The 25366-nt window shown below is 33.0% G+C and overlaps 2 protein-coding genes across 6 annotated transcripts; one reads left to right on the top strand and one right to left on the bottom strand.

Annotated features, from left to right (window-relative positions):
* On the top strand, positions 1–11414 carry LOC130654065 (protein Churchill-like). Of its 3 annotated transcripts, none has more exons than XM_057456585.1 (3): positions 4–161; positions 5224–5378; positions 11107–11414. In XM_057456585.1, the coding sequence occupies exons 2-3, from the start codon at positions 5342–5344 to the stop codon at positions 11334–11336; spliced, it is 267 nt and encodes an 88-aa protein (XP_057312568.1). In that variant the 5' UTR covers positions 4–161; positions 5224–5341; the 3' UTR covers positions 11337–11414. The 3 variants fall into 3 exon arrangements, with proteins under 3 accessions (XP_057312567.1, XP_057312568.1, XP_057312569.1); XM_057456586.1 differs by having other exon boundaries at positions 9–161; positions 5228–5378; XM_057456584.1 differs by lacking the exon at positions 5224–5378 and having other exon boundaries at positions 1–161.
* LOC130654060 (phenylalanine-4-hydroxylase-like) lies at positions 11343–24891 on the bottom strand. Of its 3 annotated transcripts, XM_057456579.1 has the most exons (16): positions 24740–24891; positions 24359–24454; positions 23316–23411; positions 22705–22879; positions 22535–22623; positions 22388–22455; positions 21910–21960; positions 20714–20812; positions 20428–20474; positions 20047–20182; positions 19659–19728; positions 17690–17746; positions 17434–17529; positions 13850–13983; positions 13494–13591; positions 13036–13178 (listed from the first exon to the last, which is right to left on the bottom strand). In XM_057456579.1, the coding sequence occupies exons 2-15, from the start codon at positions 24440–24442 to the stop codon at positions 13531–13533; spliced, it is 1263 nt and encodes a 420-aa protein (XP_057312562.1). In that variant the 5' UTR covers positions 24443–24454; positions 24740–24891; the 3' UTR covers positions 13036–13178; positions 13494–13530. The 3 variants fall into 3 exon arrangements, with proteins under 3 accessions (XP_057312560.1, XP_057312561.1, XP_057312562.1); XM_057456577.1 differs by lacking the exons at positions 13036–13178; positions 13494–13591 and adding an exon at positions 11343–12061; XM_057456578.1 differs by lacking the exon at positions 13494–13591 and having other exon boundaries at positions 12879–13178.
* Positions 24892–25366: the final 475 nt, after the last annotated feature.

Here is a 25366-nt window from a genome sequence, read left to right as displayed (position 1 = left end):
GATTTCATTCCTTTGTATCCCACTCAATAAATAAAAATGGCAGGGAAAGCAGCACAAGAATAAAGTTAGATGCGAGATGTGCAAGGCTTGTGTATTTGACGCATTCCCTGTTAGAAATCAAATCTGTTTAGATGGAGGTTCTTACATGCTAAATTTTAAAGGTAAATATATCATTATTTTACGTTTAGCCCAGCTTACTGGCTAAGGATTCCTGCATTAAAATTTGTTTTGGTGTCTCCTGTGAACAAATTTTACAAATTTAAACGTTTAGATGATGAAAACACAATGCAAATTATGTATTATACATTTCCATTATTAGTTGTGGATCTCGTGAACTGGAAAAGTTAGATATGCACTTAAAATGCTAAATTTTCTAACAAAGTTTGGTTTTCTTTAAAGGACAAGAAATTCATAAATATCAGGACACATGATTTGGACATTGCAAAAAATCAAAAAAGCAAAATTTCCTTATAATTTGTTTATAAATCCACCCATGTTTGCTAAAATTTTGAGGGATTCTACGTATGCTTGTTCTTCAAAAGCTGAGCTGGTCAAAATACTAAAAAAACCTGTTGTGGTACATGATTTTAATAAAAAAGTAACATTGTTAGTGTAATTTATTATTTCTTTGGTTACCCTGTTCTGACCCAACTATGGACACCGGTGTCCATAGTTGAGAATAGTTAAGAAATAGTTATAGTATAATAGTTAATAAATAGTTAAGAAAATGACTTCCAACTTTGGACGCGGGACTGGCACGTCAAAAGACGGGTAAGTGCCTTAGCAGTTGGGATGGCCCATCTATTGATGGGCCAGGACCAACTTTGGATAAATGTATGCAAATCCGTTTTAAGTAGGTACAGGCCCAACTATTGGCAAAGGAATCTTCCGCTTTTAAAAACCATGACATCGGATGGGACAAACTCAACTCTACACAAAAGACTTGTAATTTTAGAAAATGTGTCATAAGATGGGACAGGCCTAACTATTGACAAACAATTTCCAAACGTTTTAAAGACTGTCACAAGATGGGACAGGTCCAATTATTGACAAAGGACTTGTGCTTTCAAAAAAAGAAAAAGGCCTAACTATAGACACTTTTTAGAAACAGCGACAACATGGGTCAGTTAGAAGACTCCCAGGCTAAATTAAACCTTGTACCATAGTCAACACACTGTTTCTAACTTAAAAAAAAATTGAAGACAGGCATGAGCCCAACAGTGAAAAAATGCAGTGTTTTAGGAGAGGACTAAAAAGACGTTTTTACTAAAAGTAGGAACCAGTAGTAATGAGCAGTATTTTGAAGTAATCACCAGAGAACCACCAGTATTATGAAGTAACTAACAGAGAACCACCTGTTTTTTGAAGTAACCAACGTAGAACCAGCTAAATAGATAAAACGAAATAAACGCAACTGCTGCTTCGAATGTGAAACATTTTATAATCTACACAACAGTTCATGACTGATTTTTCTAAAATGTTTTTTGTCTGGTGTGACTGTTGCTTTATCCAACAGTTGAGAAATTGATATTTTGAATAACGAACTAATATCTAAACTTTAAACCAAATATACCGAAAAACACTATACGCAGGAGAGTCCAAAATCAGACATTTTTTTTTGTGGTAGACGTTAAGGTTCGAATGAATTTAATGAATTAATAAACTGCACAGTTGGAAGTCATCGAGCGTGAGAGATAACTCTACTGCCATTGTATCCACTGTGCAAGTCGTGTATTGTAAACCAAATATAATGCTATACAGAGGAGGGTCCAAAGCGAGACATTTTTTTCTTTTGGTAGACAAAGTAAAGTTCGATTGAGTTAATAAATGTTGTTGAGAAACATTGTGGCATCCAGCAGAAAATATACGTTTATGGTTTCTCTTCAAGTAAAAAAATTATGCTTTTGATATGAACGTTTTTTCCTTGAAACGTGTTACATTTTATTTCAAAGAATGAACTTTAATCCTAAAAAAGCAATTTTCGTTTTTCGCAATTAACTTAAGTTATTCATATTTTCGAAAATTCATCTTCACGGAATGGATTTATTGGGCCTAGGCATTGGCCTGGGCACTGGGTGCCCTTTTATTTATTATTATTATTATTATTATTATTATTATTATTATTATTATTATTATTATTATTAGTATTATTATTATTATTATTATTATTATTATTATTATTATTATTATTATTATTATTATTATTATTATTATTATTATTATTATTATTATTATTATTATTATTATTATTATTATTATTATTATTATTATTATTATTATTATTATTATTATTGTGTCTGTTTGCAACAGGCAAAGTGGATGTCTTCATTTTCCTTTGATGTTTCCAAAAAAGTTATGTCTAATATCTTAAATTTTTTGACGTTAGGGCGCGACAAAAATAACACTACTTTAACGTCAATATCCTATATCAAATTAATGAAGCCATTACAGTGCACCTAAAATTTTAAGGCCAAATAACTTGGAAACGAGTTGGTGATGTCAATGATTTTTAACCACGTGGGTAACTAGGGACCACCTGGGACCAATTTGGGTAATTTTCTTTGGGTAACTTTCCAAATCTGGGTCCCCAAATCCGTTTCGGAATGAACAGGTTTATGACGTCATCAAAAACCTTTAAACCACAATATTTCTGTAACCGTTGGTCAAAAGTACATGATTGATCAGCGTTTCAAGAGCTATAACATGAAGGCAACAGGTATTCAAATTTTGAAAAAATAATTTTCTGTACTTTTATTAGGGACTTTGCTGACATCCGCAAAATTTTTAAACCCATAAATCTCATTAACCATTCATCAAAAGCACATGATTACATACATTTTCTTGATCAGCGCTTTAAGGTCTACACAATAAAGGCAATGTAAAAAAGGTTCTAATTTTTTTGCAGATGGGTTGCTGACGTCATCAAAATTCATATGACGCCTATTTTTCAATTTTATCCTGCTTCAGTGGATTTTTCCACAGGCTTTATCGACTAGTTATTATTATTATTATTATTCACATATCCACATTAATGGCTCTTCGTCGGACAATAGGATAAAATATGATATTATAAAACAATAAAAACCTGCTCAGGATTAGAGCTTCAGCAAGACTCTTCCGGATATGATAAGGTGTATACTTGCCAAGTCTCTTCAGTTGTTTCAGTTTCATATTACACGATACAATAAGTTTTTGAATATGGACAGACCAATTTAAGTGTCTGTCAAAGTGAACACCTAATATCTTGTATGTGTGAATTCGTTCTAGCGGTACACCATCTTTGAAGATTTTGATCACATCAGAGTTACGTAATTTGTGACGATCTGACAATTGCTTGGTGCTAAACAACACTAATTTTGATTTACTAGAGTTTAGAATTAGGTTTGACTGATTTGACCACATGTTGAGTTTGTCAAATAGAACTTGTACTTCGGATATACATATATTGTTAAATCCTGAAACGTAGCCTGTTCATAAATTGTGGTGTCGTCAGCATACTGATAAATATTACTATCTATATGTCTCTGAAGGTCGCAAATGTAGAGGTTAAATAGAACCGGTTCCAGATTAGAATCTTGTGGAACTCCAAATAATACTGTCAGCAATGCAGATTTCCTTTGTTAATTTGTACAAACTGTTTGCGTCCGGAAAGGTAACTCGTAATCCAGCTCAAGGAGTTCTCAGAAAAACCAAGATGATGTAATTTTCTTAGAAGGGTTTTAAGGTCCATGGTGTCAAATGCCTTAGAATAATCCATAAGACTGCAAGAGAGATCTCGCTTCTATTCATTTATCATATTTAGTAGTTTAAGGTTATGGTGCATAAAAATTACAACATCTTTGCGCCGCTGTTGCTGCCTTATCCGGAGTAAATTATTAATAACTGTGGTTACTTAAAAAAACAGCTGGTACTCTGGTGGTTACTTCAAAATACTGGTGATTCTCTGGTTGTTACTTCATAATACTGGTGGTTCTCTGGTGGTTACTTCAAAATACTGCTGGTTACTGGTGGTTACTTCTGGTTCCTACTTTTAGTATTTACGCTAAAAAGAACAAAAATGTATGAAGGAGAATAAATCATGAATTTTCTAAATATAATCAATTACAAATATAGGTAAAGTAATGAGCAATACAAATACCGTCATAAATTCTGCTCAAATTGAACAAACACAGACATAAATTGACAAATTAATTTGAATAATGAGGATGTAGCACAGTCGGTAGAGCATTAGACTCATGTCCAAGTAATTGTTGGTTTGAATCCCACATAAGGCTGTCGTCCAGTTGCGCAAGAATTTCAAAAAGTTTCTTTTAGCGCTAATAGGAGCTTTAAAGATACCAAAACTGCCTTTGTGGACCACTTCTGAAAATAATTGAAAGGGTGTGTTGCTCCAACATGCTGAGACTGATCACATAAGTGTAAATAGGAAATATATAATATTCTTTAAATCATAGTCAGTCTCTGCCCTAGCCGTAGCAATCCTGCCTCTCAAATTACGTAATAGGTCAAGTTGCAATAATTCCATCTAAGATTATCTTGAAAAGTAAACAGAAATAGCTTAAAAAATACTGGCTGGCTAGCTAACTAGCTGAATAAATATAACATCACATGACACTTAGATGAATGTTATATCTTGATATCTGAGTCAGAATTATTTAGCTAGTCATTACGCACACAGCAATCAAGGTAAAAACATCTCCAATCATGCGGATAAGGAAGTCTCTAACTACTTCAAGAAATGCATTTGCTGATCTGGTCTTGCACCAAGTGTTGTCAAGTAGTGTTGTGTTTGCTACCCATAACTCGATTTAATCTCAGCTAGCTATATATAACAATACGCCAGAAAAAGTTGCAGCAGTTCAGTTTTATAAGAACTATAATAGAATATACCTACTAGCTGTGGTAGAAATAGGAAATGAGTAGCTAGCTAGATATAGCTACCCTCAGGGGCGTATTTGGCTATGGTGTGCTGGTGTAAATACACCAGTAAAGATTAATCTCCAAAAATTTTAGATGGAACTGTGAGCCTGTTTTTTTGTTTCATTTAATTTTATGCCTGAAATCTGAACAAAGCATAATATAACACTTGTACACATGCCCTCAGTGTGTAAAAGTGGTTGTCAGAGTGCCAACTCTGCGCACGGGGTCTTGTTTCTGTTGGAAAATGCAAATTGCCACTCTTTCGTTCTACAAAAAAATTCTTATTTACATCATTTCTTTAAGGCAGCAAGGAGTCAAAATCAATCCATGTCGCTTCAAATCCATTGCAAACGTTTTGCACTGAACTCTGAGCTTCGGTTGCACGTCATTTGTTATCGATCACTTACCAAATCTGTTAAGCATGGCCAACAAACAAATCAAGAAAGAATTAAATAGAGGTAACCCTTTCTTTATAAACAGTTAATGACAGACTGCTTACGCCAGGTTGGGTTGTTTTGATTCTATCATGGATCAATTTCACTGCCGAGCACAAAGCGGTATAAGAAACAAGGCCTGTGCGTCTGATAGAGCCCTTGTTTTTTAGGTCATCCCTTTAACCACACAACATCCTTTCTCTACATACGATACTTCGAATCCTCCACTGGAGAGTACGGACAGCCAATCCAAAAATATGTGAAGTCCCCCTCTCTAGACATCGGCAGTGTAATTGCAATGATCCTCTATAGAGATAAGCATCTTCTTTAGGAAAGCAAGGCTGAAAATATTTGCGACCATAGTATCCCCTTTTAGGGTGGAAAATGTTTGCAAGCATGAATTCCCAATTAAGGACAGGTACAATTGTATTTTTGTATAATTGACAAAATTTATACTGCGTATTTGTAGCCACAAAATTATTTCGCATCAACATCTTCCATACCGGTCGGGTAAGAAATCCGTGTCAGCGGAAAGGAGTCCCACCTATTCCAAAAGTGAATGTTCTTACATCATTAAAAGAACTACGATGGATCTCCATCCTTCCTATTTTCTCCAAAGTATTTGAACGTCTTAAGGCTGAAGTACACTATCATTTTTCAATGATCATTTTTTAATGATACATTCCAATGACATTAAAAATGAAAAATTTTGGCGCGAATACACTATAATTAAAACATGAAACTTTATCATGTTTTTCTTTGCAACGTGGACTCTGAAGAAGAAATTGCAGCTGCTGTTGTTGTGTATATGTTATCAAAAAAGAGAGCCGAACGTAGGAAGAGAAAGCAAAGAAATACGGGTAAAGCCGTGGTTAAATAGGTGAACTGAACTCGACAGCTACAATACTCACATGTATCAACTGCGCGTGGAGGAAATTGCAGAGTATACGCGATTTTTAAGAATGCCGCCGAATATTTTTGATGACCTCCTTAATCTCATAGAAATTGACATTGAGAAAAAAACAGCACATTTACGAAACCCAATTCCTGCTAAAAGGCTGGCTTCTCCAAATCTGAATAAAATTTTCAGTCGCTTCTTCCGTCTTTATTCTTGGGTGAATTATCTTGTTCAAATCTGTTTTCGAAAATATTTACGCCTAAAACTATATCGCGTGCAAATACGTGTGCGAAAACAATGGATTCGATTTAAAACAATAAAAAAAAGTCATTAAAAAATTAAAATCTTAAAATTAAAAAAATTTTCCGAGATAAAATTTTGCGCCATCTGAAATTGAAAAGTTTTGGCAAAATAAATTTTCGCAATTCGTGATTATAATCTTATTTTTATGTCCTTATAAAAATGCTGCCCTATATTTCTTATGATAGAAAAAAGAAAGAAGTGTTTTTAACGATGTAGTTTTCTTTCTAGTGGTATGTAACAACTTCTATTTACAAATTGGGTTCATCGTCAAAATCCGAAAACAGAACAAACACATTTCTAGGCTTGTCTTCTTCCAGCTCCCATGCAACGTGGTCATCGTCTTCTTCGCCAATAACTCGGCTATAAGCATTCCGCTCCTCTTCATCAAGCTAATAAGGTAGGGTCTTGATCGACCAAGGGATCAATACCATGGAAAGGATCTATCTTCAGTAGCTTATTTATACAATGGCGTCGTATATTCCAGCGGCTTTCCATCTATCAATTATGATATCTTTGCCATCGGCTGATGTTATGTAGTTGTAAAAGGCAATCGTCCAACCAGCATGCAAAGGCTTGAATGTTTTTCTTTTTTATATCAGGAGGCCGGGCAAAGTGAGGGATAATCAAGAAATAATATTTAAAACCAGCAAATGTTTAAAAAATTTTAGTGGATAAAATTTCGTAAATCGACAATTTAGAAAGAAACTTTCGCGAATGGCTATTTTAAAAAGTTTTGCGAGACAAAGTTTCGCGAAAAAGGTCAAAAAGCGCGAAATTTGCGAAAGTTTCTCTCGCGAAAGTTTCTCTAAATAAAGTACACTGTCATTTTTCAATGATAATTGGAAAATGATCATTGAAAAAGGATAGTGTATTTCAGCCTTTATCCTAACACAAATAATCATTTTTATCGATGAGAAATCTTTATACTCGGAAACGATATCCGGGTACCGAAAAGGACACTCCTCAACTACTTTGTTGATGAAACTGAAAACGGATATCAAAGAAGCAATGAGTAAAAATAAAATCAGTCTTGTAAGATTAGCTGACTTTTCGAAGGCCTTTGAAATTAAACAGGATGACGTCCACATGGAAAGAGTCCCAACATGGTCTGTATTGGGTGTTAAATTGAATGAACACCTAAGTTTGAATAATCATGTACAGGGTGTAGTATCGTGTTGTCATTATATAAACTGTTACGCATACATGCACCATTTAGTTACGAAAATAATGAACCGAAATGCTAGTCTTGTCAAAATTAGACTTTAACGACACTGTTTATGTTCCATTAAGAATTATCCAAATTCAAAAGTTGCATAAAGTGATGATATGTTCAGTCAGATTTGTATAGAATAAGTACTGCCATACTGAAGATATAACACGTTTGTTACATATTTAACAAAGACGAGAATGTCTTTTGATGATAACAGCCTTCAAAAGTGTTCAACGAATAATTGATCAAGATATTTGAGAAATGAAATTATTGTTCACAAGAGAAATCTTCGAAATGCTGACGAAATTCGATGAAAGACATTACTTTGCAAAAACACTTTCAAAGATTATACCTACGTACGTCTTTTAATCGATTTCCTAAAGAAATTCGCTCGATAAAAAAGCTGATCACATTTAAAAGAGAGACAAAATTATTTTTACTAAAATAAATTTAGGCAAATATTGTGGAGCATTTTGTTGTTATGCGTTAATTGAATTTTCGTTTTTCAATATTTTTGTTTTATTATATTTTGTTTTTTTGTTTTTTTGAGCACGCACTTTCTCTTCTGTTTTTTTCGTATTGTTTTTGTTTTCTCGTTCAGTGCTTTCCATCTATTATTTCCCCGCTGTCTTAGTGGTAAACTTTAGTCACGTACAGAAAATGTCGCGAACGCTTTCAGCTTACATTCAGAAGTGTGTATTTATTTTTTAGCTGCTACGACTGCTAATGTTGTCTAGTGACGTCATCAATGTTATAAGTGTACACTTTAAATTTTGGATAAACTTTGAATAAACAGAGTAAATAAAATTACAATTAACAACTTTCTATGAATATAATTATAATATATACAACAAATTTTTTTAGTGGTAGTTTTTAATACCGTCGTCTTCGTTATAACCTTCATCATCTGGGTCATTAGGAGTCATTTTCATCAACATATATATCTGATTCACATATTTTACTGCAGCCGCAGAGATCAGTACAGGGCAAACTAAGTAGCAGGGAAATACAAGTGGCTCTTTTGCACTCGCTTTTCTTACAGTTTCAAAATATTAACTGTAGAACTTCATCTGGGGCAGGTGGCAACAACATCCACTCATATTGTAGAAAAACTACTTTGTTCATCACTAACATACTGCCTGGCAGTGAGCGGAATTCGATCCGCGGTCCCCAGAACTGGGAGCCGCAGACGAACCCACTACACTACGTGCGGCAATATGTTAGTGATGAACTCAGATAGTTTATTCGGATGGTGTGTATACATAGGTGAATGTTTATCATAGTACATCCGTATTTCATTCTCAACAGAGAGTGCTTCACCCCGATCAGACCTCAGATCATGACGGGCGAGTATGATACGTGTAAGTCATATTGTAGAAGAACTACTTTGTTCATCACTAACATACTGCCTGGCAGTGAGCGGGATTGTATTACTTCGATAATTTGACCTTTACCGCGTTCAATAAAAACGATGAAGTTTTAGAGCTCTACCAGTTAATAACTCCATTATTTGATTTACCTTGCAAGTATAATTACATTTCTTGCTCCAATCCCATAATGATATTAGTGGCTTAGTGTCTCTACGTTCATCACGTAAGTATTTGTCCAATGTGCTTCTTTGTAACAGTTTCATCTAAGTTATTAGGTCAGAAGGCTTTAAAGTCACCTGGTCATGTTTTCGATCACACTGAATTAACTTTCGCTAAAAACAAAACAATTTAAAATATCTTTTCAACAGCATTTTTTAAACAGGATCTTGAGGAAGATTCATCGACTAGTACTCATGTATAAAACAAGCGTTATCATTGTTTTTTTTAATGAAAGTTTAATTTTTTTTCTAGTCGATGCCATGACCATCGATCAGTATCGAAAATTTTGTGTGTTTGTTTTGTTTACAGTTCTCCACGTGCGCATCGGTTCGAAATGTAAAAATGAGTACGTGTGTTTTAAAACAGGAAAAAATCTACATGTTAAAAAACTCCAGTATCTGTAAACGTTTTTGCTATAAGTATTAATTAAAAACAAATATATACAGAGAAAAATAAAAATAAATTAAATAAAAAGGTACTAAAAACTATTTACAGTAAGAGTTTGTGTTTAGACTTGCGCCAGACATGTTCGTAGACAGTTTAAAATGGCGCTATTTTGGGTGGTGAAGTCATGCGATCTGTACTGGCAATGTTTTTCACAAAAAGCCCATTTTTGGTAGAATTAGTGTAAACAGGAAACCATTTTTTTATTTGTAGGTCCTTTGGTATCTATACATGATATTTGCAAATTGTCTGCAAGAAATGTTTAAAATCTATTTTTTCTTTTACGTGTGAGCGCTCCGATTATGAGTACAGTGGTATCAAATATGCATCTACTAGACCCGACGCTGAAGAAACTTAATAATTCCGTCCATGATTTTATGTAATATTTAAGACGTTTTTAAGATATTTAATGTTTGTAATTCTTGTTCAAAGTTGTACAAAAAAAGTAAAATTTATGTGACTCAAAACGCCCTTTAAAACCCCAGTAGTTCTTGAGATCACCCTGACAATCAATTAAGCCTGTTCGAGGCTATTTTACACCAGTCAAAAAAACTCCTAAATCCCCCCGACCCTTTTTGAAAAAGTTTCAACACACGTGACTCTAATTAAATGTCAAGATTTGGGCAGGTTCTTAAAGCTAAATCACATCTACATAAGTGCTAGATTATCAATATATAAAGGGTTGTGGAGCGAGAACTCTGTTCGCAAAGGAAAAATATTTACGCGACTAATCAGGCAAAGAGATTTTATCATGCAGTTGTTAAGTCTTCATAGTTTTTTTTAGTTCAAATTATTATAAAAAGAACTTGTATTAAAACAATAATTTATTTTCAGCAAGTGAAAACAAGTGCCTTAGTTTTCCTTGAATGATTGCTTCTTTTTTTTTTACCAATCTATGAATAAATTAAATATTTCGTCCTTTTTCACACTTTTTAAGTGAAACGCTCATAACGAAACCATTTTACAAGTACTAGCTGAAGGTCCTAATCCACATTACCCCAATAACTGACCTCTCTGTAGCGATCATAGTCAACAATTGGTGATATATAGAACAATTATTGTAAATCTCTTACTTTACTTAATAAGATTTGAAAGTACTGACTGATACAATGCTACGTTTTCAAAATTAAAGGTATGTTAGGGTAAAGTGGTGGTATATTTACATTTTGACCTAGGATATGCATGGATTCACAGGATATGAATAATAAGGTGTTTACGCACGGTTTAATATTTTTCGGGACAGATTGGTGATTGAATGCACATACTATTGGTTTTCGTATTCATGGGTTCCCTATTCACTTTATTTAGCATGTGCTGAATGCAAAGACCGAAGCATCGTGAAAATAATAAACAAAAATATCGAGCAAGTAGAAGATTGTGAAAAAATCACATATCAGCATGTTTGTTCCTCCTGCGATCATCTCATAGCTGAACATGAATATAACTTTACAGTGGTGGATTTCGAACAAGAATATGAAATGAATTGTATATTGTGTGGAACTGGACAAGATCATGTGGACGCTTTTCATCCGAAATAAAAACAATTCAAACGAATCACTATTATTACATTTTGTCAAAAATTTTAAAAAAATTTACAAATAATATTTTATACAACACCAGCTATATTTTATATCCCTTAAAATAAGTGTAGTGGAACACTGTAGGACACAAAATTCAGGTTTAAGCATCACAACAATAAGTCTACATGAAGGTAATACATAACCTACAAAATACATAAACCTACAAACAATTATAAATAACATTCACTCAATCCTTTTTGTTATAAATAAAATAAAATATATATAGACATATAAATACATGAAAAAAATTATATTACGCAAAATTCAATAAAGACAAATAACAAGAACATGGAGAAAACAAATTTTAATTACTTTTTACGAAAATAAAAAAAATCGTTTTCCCCTTTTTAAGCGCTTTAGATCTGTTATAAAAATGGTCAAAATCGCTAAATTTATGAAATGCTGATTACTGAATTTTACTAGCGAAAATATTTTTGACTTTATTTTCCCCGATTGAGTAACAAAAACTGCCACGAAAATGTCTACTTTTGCAAAAATGTTAATACCGTACGTACATTCATGCGTGTTCCAGCTTCTTCAATGCGCTTAGAAGTATTTCGAGATTCGACTTGACTTCCGACACCAAACCAACAATTCTTTTCTGGCTGTCCAAAATATCGACACATTGCGTATATGGATTGTAATGTACTGTGAATGGACGTGGGATTTTTAAACTCCATGCTCTAAAAATAAACAAACGACTTTCGCCTATTCTTGTTTCCTACGATAAACTTGACTTATTGAAAAATGCTTTTTACAAGGGAATTAATTTTCGCGAGAATTTTTCTTTCACATTTGCTTTTCGGAAGTATATTCTTATAGCCTCGATTCGCAAAAATTTCTTTACGAAATATGCCTTCCACTTTTAACTCGCAAAAATTTTAGATCGCGAATTTTCTATAAGAAAAGCCTTCAATTTTAGTTCTTGCGAAATACAGCAATTGTAATTAAAATTTTTGTTTCGAAATTTATTACGAAGGTAGGTACTACGAACCGCTGAAAGAGGGTTTTTATCAGAAATCAGACTTGACAGGATATTTATTTGTTTATTTCGCGTTGAGGCTCAAGTTTAAATAAAAAGTCCATCAGAGCCGATGGAAAATAAAGGCTGGCGAAAGAAAAGAGACCAGCTGATGTTAAAATATTAAACATTCATCAGTGACCAAATTTGGTCTGACAAAAACCGCGGTCGACAATATGAATCGATTAAAATAAGTAATAAGTAATAAGTAATAAGTTTGTTAAAAAAACTAAGTAACAACATGGATATAAAATAATAAATAAAATGTACATTTCGGGAAAAACTTAAACAATAAGAATGCTGGGTGGCTAAAACTGATATTGGGAATGCAACAACGAAACAACTTGATCACGTGACAGCCGGAGCCTATGTTACCACCAAATGATTTGCGCAAGCAACAAAAAAAATTCAAGAGACCGCTCCAACCAGAGTGACCTGTTGGTAAATTTAGCACGTTTAAAAAACAATACACCCTAATGTGTCAAAAAGTTTTCAAATTTAAAAAAAAAATTGTACATCAGTTTTAATATAAAAAATACATCAAGTTTTTCTTTCAATTTTCTCGCATTTTTATTTTTGCGCACCCACTTAATCCTTTTTTCTTTTTAACATCGTTCATTTAAGCAAACTTAGCGAGTGTTTGTCCAATCCTGTCCATCTCATTCTTTACATCCACAACCAACTTTACAACTTGTTCTGTGTTGTTTAAAGTTTCCATACATTGCGTATAGGGATTGTAACGCACAATAAACGGTCGGGGAATCTTGCTGGACCAATTTCTAAGAATATAAATTCAATAAATAATTTATACTTATGGATAAATAATGTAAATTTGATAATGCATTGTATAACACATTCGAAAAAGCATTCGAAATCAAATTGTAAGATACTGCAGACAATTTTGAGGATATAGCTATAGGAGAAAATAAGGCCATCTTTTGACTCTTGATTGCAATTATTTATACTAAACACTCTCTTGGTTAGAAAAGGAAATAGCGCTTTTATAAGCATTTTTTTACAATTTTCAGCTTCAAAAAGGCATGGAAACCCAGCAAAAAATCAAAATAAATGTAACGAAAATATCAACTACTCACACTCGTCTGCAACCGCGTCATCATTTTGCTCTTCTCCTCACCGTAGAAAATTTCCGCATACTACAAATCCTTTCAGGGTTAAACTTCTGGACGTTATTCTGGTTCCAAAAAAAGATATTCTGTAGTTGCGTAGTGTATATGTGCGTCAATGCGCGTAAGGAGAATAAAATGAACGCGTGGCGCGAGATGTGGTACATTTACTAGCTACTGTAGAAAAATAAAAACAACGAAAGCATTTTTCATAATTTCAAGTTTTTCATGTTATGTTTTTGAAGCCTCCCTCGAGTTTCCATGTCCTTTTTGATTTATTTATTCATTTAAACTCATAAACAATAAAAACCTTACGGCACACTAACCTCACTTTCTCTTTGGCATCTTCAAAAGATTCTGCAACAAAGTACCTAGGCTGATATTCGGTTATCGGATATTTTGTTTGCGATGTCTTATCAGGATCAAAAGGAAGATGCTCTGGTTTGTCTGACACACAATACTAAAAATAAACACGGAGTAAATTTATATAGTTTCTGGAAATCTTCATAAAGAAATATGAATACGATAAAAGCGAAATACACGGGGACAAAATAAAAGAGTTTTTCATAAAGTAGATGTTTAAACATGCATCTATTTATAACAAACTAATGTATATATTAAATCTTAAACAAATCAAAAATGTTCCCGTCAATGCCACCCTCCTCCACGGTCATATTATCTAATTCCTGATCAACATCTAGATACTGATTACCCTCTGTAGAATCACTAACGTTCTCAGGTACTACTTGATTACATTCGGGTAATGCTGAAACAGGATCTCCGAGTGTAACAGATGGTACCTTATAGTCTGGTAAACCTTCTTGTTAAATCAAATTTATCCTCACTGCCATCCACTGTAATTAAACAGTCGGTTTTCTGAAACAATAGTCTTCTGTAATCGTCAAGGTCATTATTTGCAAGCTTATCATATGCATCACCAACACAATGACTGATAAAAAACATTGTAAATAAAATATTTTTTTAAGAAACTTTTTAGGCTCAAATAAGGAAAACTAGGAAACATTTCAGGCTCAAATTATCGAAATTTTAAGAAACTCCAGGATCAAACAAATGCTTAGGTTTCTTATATATATATAAAAAAACGTATACACGCTTTTAATTAAATTGTTAAGTCAAATGTTATTTTAGGACTTCACAAGCTACACAAATTTAATGTAGGTAAACTGTATTTTTATACTGTGGTATGTCTTCTAAAGACGCCGGACTGTTTTCTTTCATCTTCTTAAAACTATGCAAAACTTTGTTTCAATCGACGTTAACTTTGTTTGTAAATTGTTTGTTGTAAAATTGAAGCAATCCGTTATGCAGAAGGTATAAATACAAATGGGGATAATTTGATAACAAGAGTTTTAAAAGGACTTTATTAAATGTCTAATGAAAAGACTGTATATTGGAGGAAGAACCTGTTCTTGTTACCTACTGGTACAGCTAGTAAACGATAAATAGATGAGATCGCCAGACTGATGAACGATTGGCTTGATAATACGGCGCTGAAAAAGATATCGTTTAAGCCTTCGAAAAACAGTAAAGCAGAGGTTTATCTAAAAGCATTGGAAAGACGATGGTATGCAGGAAATTTAACGAAACTTTTCATTAAAGTCAAACCATCCAGGACTATTTAAAATCATTTAACTAACCAAAATCTGGGACGGAAATATCGTAGAAATTTGGTTAATGGTAGGATCAAATTGTTGACCTACAAGAGGCAGCATGGTATTTTACCCCCTTTTACCCCTGAATGAATACTTAATCTAACCTAAAGCATCTTACTGCAAAGAAAACTGACCCTGACGTTTTGTTACCAGGGCAATTTCGTTATGAAAGCATTGATGCAGAGGCAGTAGAAAAGCGGCGACCAGTGAAGAAGAATACTTGCCTCCAACAACTTCGGAGAAAGTTCTGTCAGTTTATGTGAAACATTTTCAAAAATCATACTAAAATTATACGCTAGCAAGGAAGATTCTGCATCATTGGAAGCATTCTTAGCCTGTCGTCTGATTCCTCTTGATAAGGACCTTAGGACTTCGTCCTATTAGTTTTGGGGAGGTACTCAGAAAAATCGCGGACAAAGTTGTTATATCTGCTGTATGTAACGATATCATTTCATCGGTTGGATCGTTGGTGCTGGATATGATACAGGCTGTGAAGGTGCGATTTATGCAATAAACACAGTATTTTAGGATGAGAATACAGAAGCTGCGTTATAAGTGGATGCTGCGAATGCTTTAACTCTGTGAACGGAAATGTTTTCTTACATAATATAAAGATAATTTGCCCATCAATTTCAACATTCATGAACAAATGTTATTGGATAGCATCTAGGTTACTTATGTTAGGAGAATTGAGCTTAAATCTTAGGAAGGGACAAGGCGGGGTGATTCCACAGCTATGGCTGTTTATGCAATTACCATAATTCCATGATATTTATGATTATGGAGGTAATCAACGAAACAAAGACAGTAGCTTATGCTGATAATGTTACTACTGCTGTAGGGCTGTGCAGTCTAAGATGTTGGTCGAATCAACTCTGTTTATTGGGATCAAAGTTTGGATATTTTCCGGAGGCAACAAAATCTTTGTTAATAGTAAAAAATGAATTAAAAAAAAATTAAAAAGGAAACATAGTTTTAAGTGATAGCGATGTGAACATCACAATAATAAGTAAAAGTAATTTTGGATACATGGCTGATAAGATCAAAATCGGTGCGAAAAAAATTTCCCTGTTATCCGAAATTGCAAAGATACATGCAACCCACAGCTGCTTTGTAAGTGGATAATAACATTTTGTTTGAATTTATTCCTACGTTGACTGGGGGTATCAAATGTTCGGAAAAGGAAAGACGATTCCTCTCCTTGCCTCCGAAATTGGGTGGTTTAGGTCTCCCAATGTTTTCAGAGATTTGCGAGATTGAATACTCCAATTCTATCATGATGACGGAAGTTATAGGATCTGACATTGTAGAGCAGATTCGTAATTATCACCTGCAAATGCTGCTGCTGATAAAGTGAAGATCAGGTCAGAAAAAGAAGGAAGAAATAAAGAGAAGTTGTCACAGATTACAGAAAGTTTGGATGTAGAAAAGAACGTTTAAATGACTTGAATTGTGAAAACGGGGTATCAATCTGGTTGACAACGTTGCCATTAAAAGATGAAGGATATGTGTTAACTAAGCAACAGTTTTAGAATCTCGTTCGTATCAGAATGGTTGGGAGCTTTTAAGCTCAATCACATAAGACAAATTACTGCTGCCCTTTTAAACGAAGTACGTAAGGACGTTCAAGTTGAACTTAAGCTACAACCGTTAACGGGCGAAACTTTCGATCAAGCAACAGCTAATTGCAATGATGAGGCAAAATGCGATGTGAGTGCTTGTGGTTTTTGGTGTACAGGTCAATTGGTATTTTTTGATATAAGGGTGTTCAACCCAAACGCCACCAGATATGTACATCAGGAAATTCTATGCTATGAGATAAATGGGGAAAAAAGAATGTAAAATGAGTGCCTTCATTTAAGCATCCCGATCGTTTTCGCTGCAACTGGTGGTATAATATAGACATTTATCCAAACGATTAATTAAGTTGATCGTCGGGAAAAAGAAAGAGATATGAATTGATAGCATGCTAGGTAAACAAAAAAATCTGTTTTTCCATAATTAATTCCATTGAAATTTGTATACGTGGCCGCGGTTAATATACTATTATAATAAAAATTTAGGTCAGCCAATTGATGGCCAATATCACAGTTTAGTTTTTTTTCTTGTTACGTAAGCCTTTTTGTTATCTTTCCACGTTTAATGTCTCCAGTTAAATTATATATTTCATTATAAAATTTTTTACTGGTCTGTTTATGCTATAGCCAAAATATATGTTCTTGTGACAAAAAAAGTACCTGTAATTCTCCAAATGAAGACAACAATCCTGCACCGTATGCTTTTACTTCTCCATTTTGTCGACATAAACCAAACTCAACAGTAAACCAATACAACTAAAGTTTGTTTACACGAATTTAATCATAACAAAATTAACATAGTAAACAATCCAAAATTAAAAAGGGAAGATACTGCGGAAGAGAAAATTTAGAACCAATTCAAGCTGAACATGCGAACAGAACAAAAACATATCAAGCCCAAATTAAAATCTCATACCGTGGCTAGCTTTTCAACCCATTCATCAGGCGCACCCAAAGAGGCTAAACCGATTTCCTAAAGTAAAGATTAACTACATTATAATACTGGAATGTGTCCACCATCAAGGCAATGCATAAAACTCTAGATACTTAAATGAAATTCTAGGAACCTAGATATTTAAACTACATTTTGTCAATATAAATACTAATATAGTAAACACCCGGTAACTCAAACCTCCAAGGGACCGTTCGAGTTAACGAATTTTTGAGGTAAACGAAGCTCTCGTTAAGTCGAATTTAGTCTAAAATGAGATTTTGGCGATGAAAAAAGCATGCAAGTCCCTTGTTTATTGAATTTTTCTTGACAGACAACATTGTCTATCTGTATTACACCAGGAGTAAAAAATAATTAAAATCTCACATTTATCTAGTCTTGATTTTACTTTTCTCGAGTAAAAAGTTATCGTTATCCGAAAAAATTAACCACAGGACGGACGAAAAATGGGTCGTGTTAACGGATCTTCGGCTTAATTGAGTTCGAGTTAACCCGAGTTTTTTTTAAGAAAGTATTAACAAAATGAAAGTTTGACTTAACCAGTGTTCGAGTTACTGAACTGTATACTAAAGTATTACGCACATGCAATAAAAAAAACTGAGGGGACGTTTCGGACGTTTTAGTGGGAAAAAAATTAAATTACAAATTTAAATTTAACTTATATCTTATAAAAAATTTTGTAAAAAAAAACCCAGAACTTTTGAGAAATATTGAATACATTGAATGTGTCTCAACCATTACAGTATCCTTAACAATGATTATTTCTGAAAAATATGTTTCGCACGTTGTATTCATAATCATTAAATAAATCATGAAAACGTTTCTCGTGTTTTTAAAATCCAGAAAAAATATGTCATGAATATTAAAGCTTGGTCATGTTTTTAAAAAACTATACGCATTTTATAAAAACAACGAAGGAACTCGTAGCCTAAAGTTGGTAAATAAAAAGATGGCCAGAAACAGTGGTTATAAAAACGAGATATTTTTTGTTAGAAATGTTATGTAAGTGTCATACGAAAAACGTAATTAAAAATGTTTCATTTCAAATGGCGCACAAGCTAAATCACAAAGCTAATAGCTTAACTGAGCAAACAAAGATGCACATTTGGTTATCGTTTGCAGAAGTTAGTGATTAAGCAAACAGTGTATTGCTTTCGATGCATGGTTACATTTTAATTTTGCAAATAAAACGCAGGCTATAACAGTACATCAAAATGTTTTATTAATCTCCTATTATCCTAGACTAGAGTAAAGACCCAATTAAACATTATTAAAACTACATATAAAAGCAGTCTTATTTAACTTTACCCCATTACACCTGGGTGGGATAGAGTGCACAGAGTGTCCGCAGCATTCTCAGTTAGGCATAACTTTCTGGTGTGCATGAGATTTCGTATTAAAATGTTTAGATTTTTTTTAAACTTAAAAAGTTATTTCTTTATAAAGCCAAAAGTAGCTAATATGTAGCTAACAGTAGCTAATATGTAGCTAACAGTAGCTAACAGTAGCTAATATGTAGCTAACAGTAGCTAATATGTAGCTAACATTAGCTAATATGTAGCTAACAGTAGCTAATATGTAGCTAACAGTAGCTAATATGTAGCTAACAGTAGCTATAATATCGTTAGTGGGCGTATGCATGACGTAATTAAAAATATTTCTACCGTTAGTGGGCGTATGCATGACGTAATTACCAGTAATTGACACGTGTTTGTATCGAATTGTTCTAACAGTGTGTCAAAATTTCGAATTTGGTTATTTCAGGCTTAGAAATACTTTCCTGCAGGACTTATAATCATATCACGTTGTAACGAAGAATTTGGGAAAAATACTTTAAATTGACTCTAAAAAAACGAGGCAAATGGTAGGAAATGTCAGTATTGTTGACCACTGTGTGATACAAAAAGTACGTTAAATAATACTACAACAATACCTGAGAGAATTGAGCAAAACTAGGATCTGCAAACAGAGGCACATGTCCAATAAGTTCGTGAATGACATCTCTAGAAGAAATCGCACACAGGATAAATATTTTCTATAATAGGGTGAAATCCTTCTTGTCTGTTTAGGCGAACACGAAGGTGAGATTGTGAGCAATTTTAATTGCTATACCCCATAAAAAATATTAAAGAATTTGAAAGAGTATAAAGTTCTTTTGATTGAATTAAACCTAAAACACGCTTAAAAATATAGCCTAATGTGAATTATTCAGGTCACTTCCTGAATCGCGTGTCTACCGCTCCATATCGTTTTGTTACGATCGATTTTTTTAAAAAAAAAAATTAGATATTAATTTTTTCAATAGTATTAAATGTACTCACGGTTCCGGAGTGTACATTGGATTCTTGCCATGTCTTATGTACTGAGTTGAATGGAAAACTCGAAAAGCGAGTCCAGCAAGAAAGTCACGTGATGATAATAAACCAGCCACAGGACGCAATGTGAAGCCAGTGCATTCTAAGTGAAACTTTATTAATTAATTATTAAGTCTTGCAATGACATTCCGATTAACCATTTATACTCTGACTTTTTAAAAAAACACTTTAAAAACAATTGGGGAACGCTTTGATGAGCTAAGAATACAGAGGGAAATTTATTTTCCTTTTTTTAATAAAAACTTTGAGCTATTTTTTCTCGCCTTTGTGGACATTTTACAGGTAAACAATATCAATTGGGTTTGGAGGACTTATTGTTGACAATACCTTTTAAAAATTTGGAAACATCAGCCAACTGTGGAATGCATCCGACCCTGGCAAAAAAAGGTGCATCAAAAATCACACAATTATGACACGAATGTTAGTAAAGTTAAAAAACTTAAAATTTTATAGAATTGGTTACCTTACGTTCATAAAACTTAAGGTATATAAAGTAAATATATTCTGTTACATTGTAACCAGATAAAAATTACGGACCCTAATTGTTTAATCAATTTGATCCCAAAAAAAAATTAAATCACTTTCAAAAAATAAGGAATATATATAAATGTACTTGTATCCACAATTCTCCACAAGTAATGGAAAAATATAATTGAGTTCTCGACATGCATGAGTTGGATACAGCTTTTTCAGTTCTGTAAACACGGCGTCCCTAAAATTTGAAAAAACAAAATTTAGACAATGTGGCTAAGAAAGGTTATGAGTTTAATTTTAATATCAAATCTAAAATTAGGATGCAGTCAAATGCCCATAGTTTGTAAATACATTTCTACAAAATAAGATAACATCCAGACAGTGACTTAGGCAATTAAATTGAACTATCAAAAATGTTTGGGATATCAAATTAGACTATCTAAAATGTTTTAGTTCCTTAGAAAAAATATAAATAAAACTTCAACACATGACAGATTAAAAAACTTTTATATTTAGAAAGAAGCAGGAAAAAAATAATGTAAGTCAGTTATTTTCAGTAAAACAGGAAGTGACAGAAACGCATGATGTAATTGCAACCATTGCTGATGTAACCTTAACCGCATACCACACATTGATGTGGAAGCATGCTGTCCGTTAATTGCTGGCGTCTGCAGCGAGGTTTTACCACTAATGAAAGTCTGAAGGAAGTGTTCATTGTTGTGATCTGACAATATATAATATATGCAGATATAAAATGATGCAATTTGCTAAGTATTAGGGAAACTGAATAACGCATAAAACACGGCTATATTTATTCCATTAATATGCTAGTGGAATGGCCTGTGGAAAAACCCATTGATTAGAGAGAGAAAACTTTATGGGAATAGGTAAACTCTTCTTCGCCACATCAATTTATTTATTTTAAAACTTTTCGTGTAAAAAACATCATCAGGTTGAAAATATTTTTTAAAAAACGTCTTTTATTATTATTTTATGGAATTGAGCCTAAAAGGTTGATCAAGAAAATGTAAAAGATCTTGTAACCATTACAAAAATTGAGGTTTAAAGATTTTTGGATGACATTATCAAACCTTTTCATTTTAAAAAATGATGTGTTTACTCAGACTTCAGTTCTTTCCACCTGTTATTAAGCTATTCGATCTCATATAAGTGCAATGCAATAGCTTCTCTAATTTCATTTAACGTAAAACAACGTCAAAATGTTAAATGAAAAGTTAATTTGCTGGCTAAAAATTGAGACGTAGAAATATCCTCCTTACGAAATTCACTTGCACAGAGATACACAAGATTTGGCGTGTCACAAGATATTCATACCATGTTTTGATTTCTTCCTCTGTGTATGTTACTTGAGGTAGTGGTTGATTACTAACAATAAATATAAAAGTACATAAATGAAAATGCGAAGAAGAGAAATGCTCCCCTATGCAAGTGAAAGTGAAAGTAATAATAGTTCATAATGTAAAAATAAAGTCAAGGAATGACAGTCATGAAGATCTTTTCAGAAGCAATTTTTTTTTTCATTTCTTATATATTTTAATCTAAATTTTCTTTTATAGGACAAGAACTAATATGAGAGTGAAATTCAAAGTAAGGATTATAAAACTTTTAATAAATTCATATATAGAAATGTAGGAAACCAATAACATATCATTTCAAATGATTTGTTGAATAGTTGAGTTACAAGAAAAAATGACTAAGCTAGTTTGGGTGAAGTTAGTTAGTTTGGGTGAAGTTTCAAAATTCCTAGGTCTGTGTCAACACAGAAGTTTAAAAAATAAATCGTAGTACTTACTGTCTATAGTTGATTGCAATATCAGCAAACTCCTTACGCCTTGCTCGATAGACAGGGTCAGTAAAGCCCTAAATATATAACAACACTATTCAAATCTTAAGCATGTCATTTTAAAGCAATAAAACATATTAAATACAAATGTATTACCGGATGATCAGAATCCAATTCAGCACCGAAACTTAAAACACGATCAGCAAATTTATCTAAGTCAGATATCTTTCTTGGAAACCATGGTACTAAAGATTTTCAACAAAAATTTAAACATACAGTAATGTTGTATAAATAAGGTGCTATATATAGACAGAAATTTGACAAACCTGATTCTTCATGGTGAAGAACAACACTTTTTGCTTTTTCCTTTAGATCTTCAAGAACCAACTTAACATTTTCAGAGTGAGTTAATTCTTCATCAATATCAACATAAAAATCATAATCATCTTTGTTGGTTTTAGACGGGCGAGATTCAATATGCCTTAAATTTATCTGTCGGTTCTACAAAAAAAAAAATTGAGATCAACCTTAGAATTTATGTACTAGTCTTCTTATATTTCTAGAGAAGGAGATGGGTAAAAATGATAAAATTTAGGTAAACCTTAAATTGTCAAATCACACCTATTTTAACATCAAGGTAATTTTATAATATATATATATAAATAAGTGTCCAATAAAATCATGACTCTTCACCTGGACAATTCTCCAGGAGCATATATACTTTTACTGGTTGAATGAGTCAAAGGTGCTCATTTAATGGGTGTTTATTTTAACTGCTAGTTTATTTAGTCAGTCTGTGTAACTATTTATTTTCTAGAATTGAAAATTTAAAATGTTTTTCCCCATAGTTTAGGTGGCCCTAATTTATTAGCCCTTCTTATTGTTAGGACTCACTTTACTTATGATAAATATATTAAAAAATAAAATTATAATATACCTTAAACATTGATAATGCATCAGCCAGTACACCAACTTCTTCTGGCAATGAAAACACAATGGAGGCGCTATTTGGTGCAACATCATTGTTTTGTCCCTTTGATAAAATTTCAGTGATCATAACTTATTTAAATCAGTTATTATTATTTAAATCAGTACGAAAAGTATATACATGGCAGAATTTAATTACAGGTCTTTGTCATGTCATTTTGACATTTTCAGCTGCTCATTTATTATTCATACAAAAAATTCCATTCTTAAATGTTAAAACATTGTATGTATAGATTTATATACAACATATAAATACCAAACAAAAATATGGTTTCTACAGCAAATAGAGTAGTAGGGAAAAAACAGTTGTAATTTTTGAGAAAGAAATGTAGACATGTATTTTTACATGTACGCTAGTAGCTAGATAAAGTTTTACTTTATAACCCAATACCTTGGAGGGCGAGGAACAAAGTGCCTGTAACATCTTTAATTAGGTGTAACTTTCTTTGTGAATTACTTAGGATGTTGAAATTGTGTTTAATAGATTTAATTATTTTTTTTGACTTTTTGGGGTGTTGCTACAGTATCATCAAGGATAAATACCAGTATGATAATATAATACAGACAAGAGTTTATTGTCTGGGCCAGATTTTTTTTGCAGACAGGGTGGCGACAGATTTAAAAACTTTATCCTTTTAGATTTTAAAGAATTTAGGAGGTACCAAAAAGTTTTTACAATTTGAAAAAAATGGATGTCATTAAAAAATAACTTTAGGAGATTTTAGGAGGAATAATTATGTGAGTTCAAATATTAGGTTATTTCGCTAGGAGAATTTAGGATGCTCTTTATCTTATTTTTTAGGTTATTTAAGAAATTTTAGACAGTGTGGCCACCCTTATTATAAAAAGATTAAACTCATAACCAGTCCGAAGTTTAGGACTTATCAGGCATAAGCATTTTATGACCCCTCCCCTCTGCTGGGGACATAGCTACTAGTTAATAATGCCCAGGATTAAACCTAATAAAACTTAAAAGATATAAAATCGTTGTACCCTATAAGCACTTTTCATTTTACTTTCAAACTTGATTTCGCCATCATCTTCATGTTTTCGTTTTTTTTGGATTTGTGCATCCATCTTGGTTATGGACTAAATATCAGAACAGATAAATTAAATTCTTAAGAAAGTGATACATATTTAAGTCTTAGGCTAGGGCAGCAAGCCAAACTCCTTCTTTTCATTTTATAGGCTTAAGTTTAATTCGGATATTCATATTATAGGATTTTACTTGTTTATAACAATCAAGAATGCAAGAAACTGGCAAGCTAGCTAAGGCTCCAGCTTTTGCACAGAACAGATAGTTTATTTTTACATATAAACAAATTTATGGGCTCATCTACAAGTAAGGAACATGAAATAGATAAAATGTTGTACCTTCTATTTAGCCCTGTCCAGGTAATGTTGCAAGGATGTAGGATGATGCAGCCACGCACCGCTTCTGTTCGTGAAAATTAAAAACTTGTTGTTCAATGTTTTGGTTTGTAACACACTCCCCCGTACACACTCTCTGCAAGGTTTTTTCGGAAGTCTTTTCAAACCTCTTCCCCAAGCTCTTTTTTGTTTTTGCTAAAAGTTTGCTTGGAGAAAGGGGGAGGAAGGGTGATATCTCTTCTTATGCAGAAATAATTCCCCTTGGTGTGCAAAGGGTACTAATTTCATATTTGTTTAAAAGAAAAAAGCGAACCACTTCCAGCAACCTCTCCAACACAAGCGTTTACTGAATTATAGAATTAAAGCTCGTTTCCATTTGGCTGCATTTTCCGCTTATGAAAAGAGTCGCGAGCTTTTCATTTGGCGCATGTGCACTTTGACAAATAGAGCGATTTTATCTTAGTGCGCCTGCGCTAACCGAAAATCTCGTGAGCTTTTTTGCGCTATAGCGGAAAATGCAGTCGAATGGAAACGAGCCTTTAGCTAATCACACAAGGGCAAGCAAATTTTGTTTCCAGGTTGCGTCTTCTGTTATTAGATAAAGACAAAATGATTACTATTTGTATGAGT

Source organism: Hydractinia symbiolongicarpus, chromosome 8 (genome assembly GCF_029227915.1).
Source record: "Hydractinia symbiolongicarpus strain clone_291-10 chromosome 8, HSymV2.1, whole genome shotgun sequence".
In the NCBI taxonomy this organism is placed as follows: domain Eukaryota; kingdom Metazoa; phylum Cnidaria; class Hydrozoa; order Anthoathecata; family Hydractiniidae; genus Hydractinia; species Hydractinia symbiolongicarpus.
Note: the sequence above shows the minus strand (reverse complement) of the source record. Positions and strands in the feature narration are given on the sequence as shown.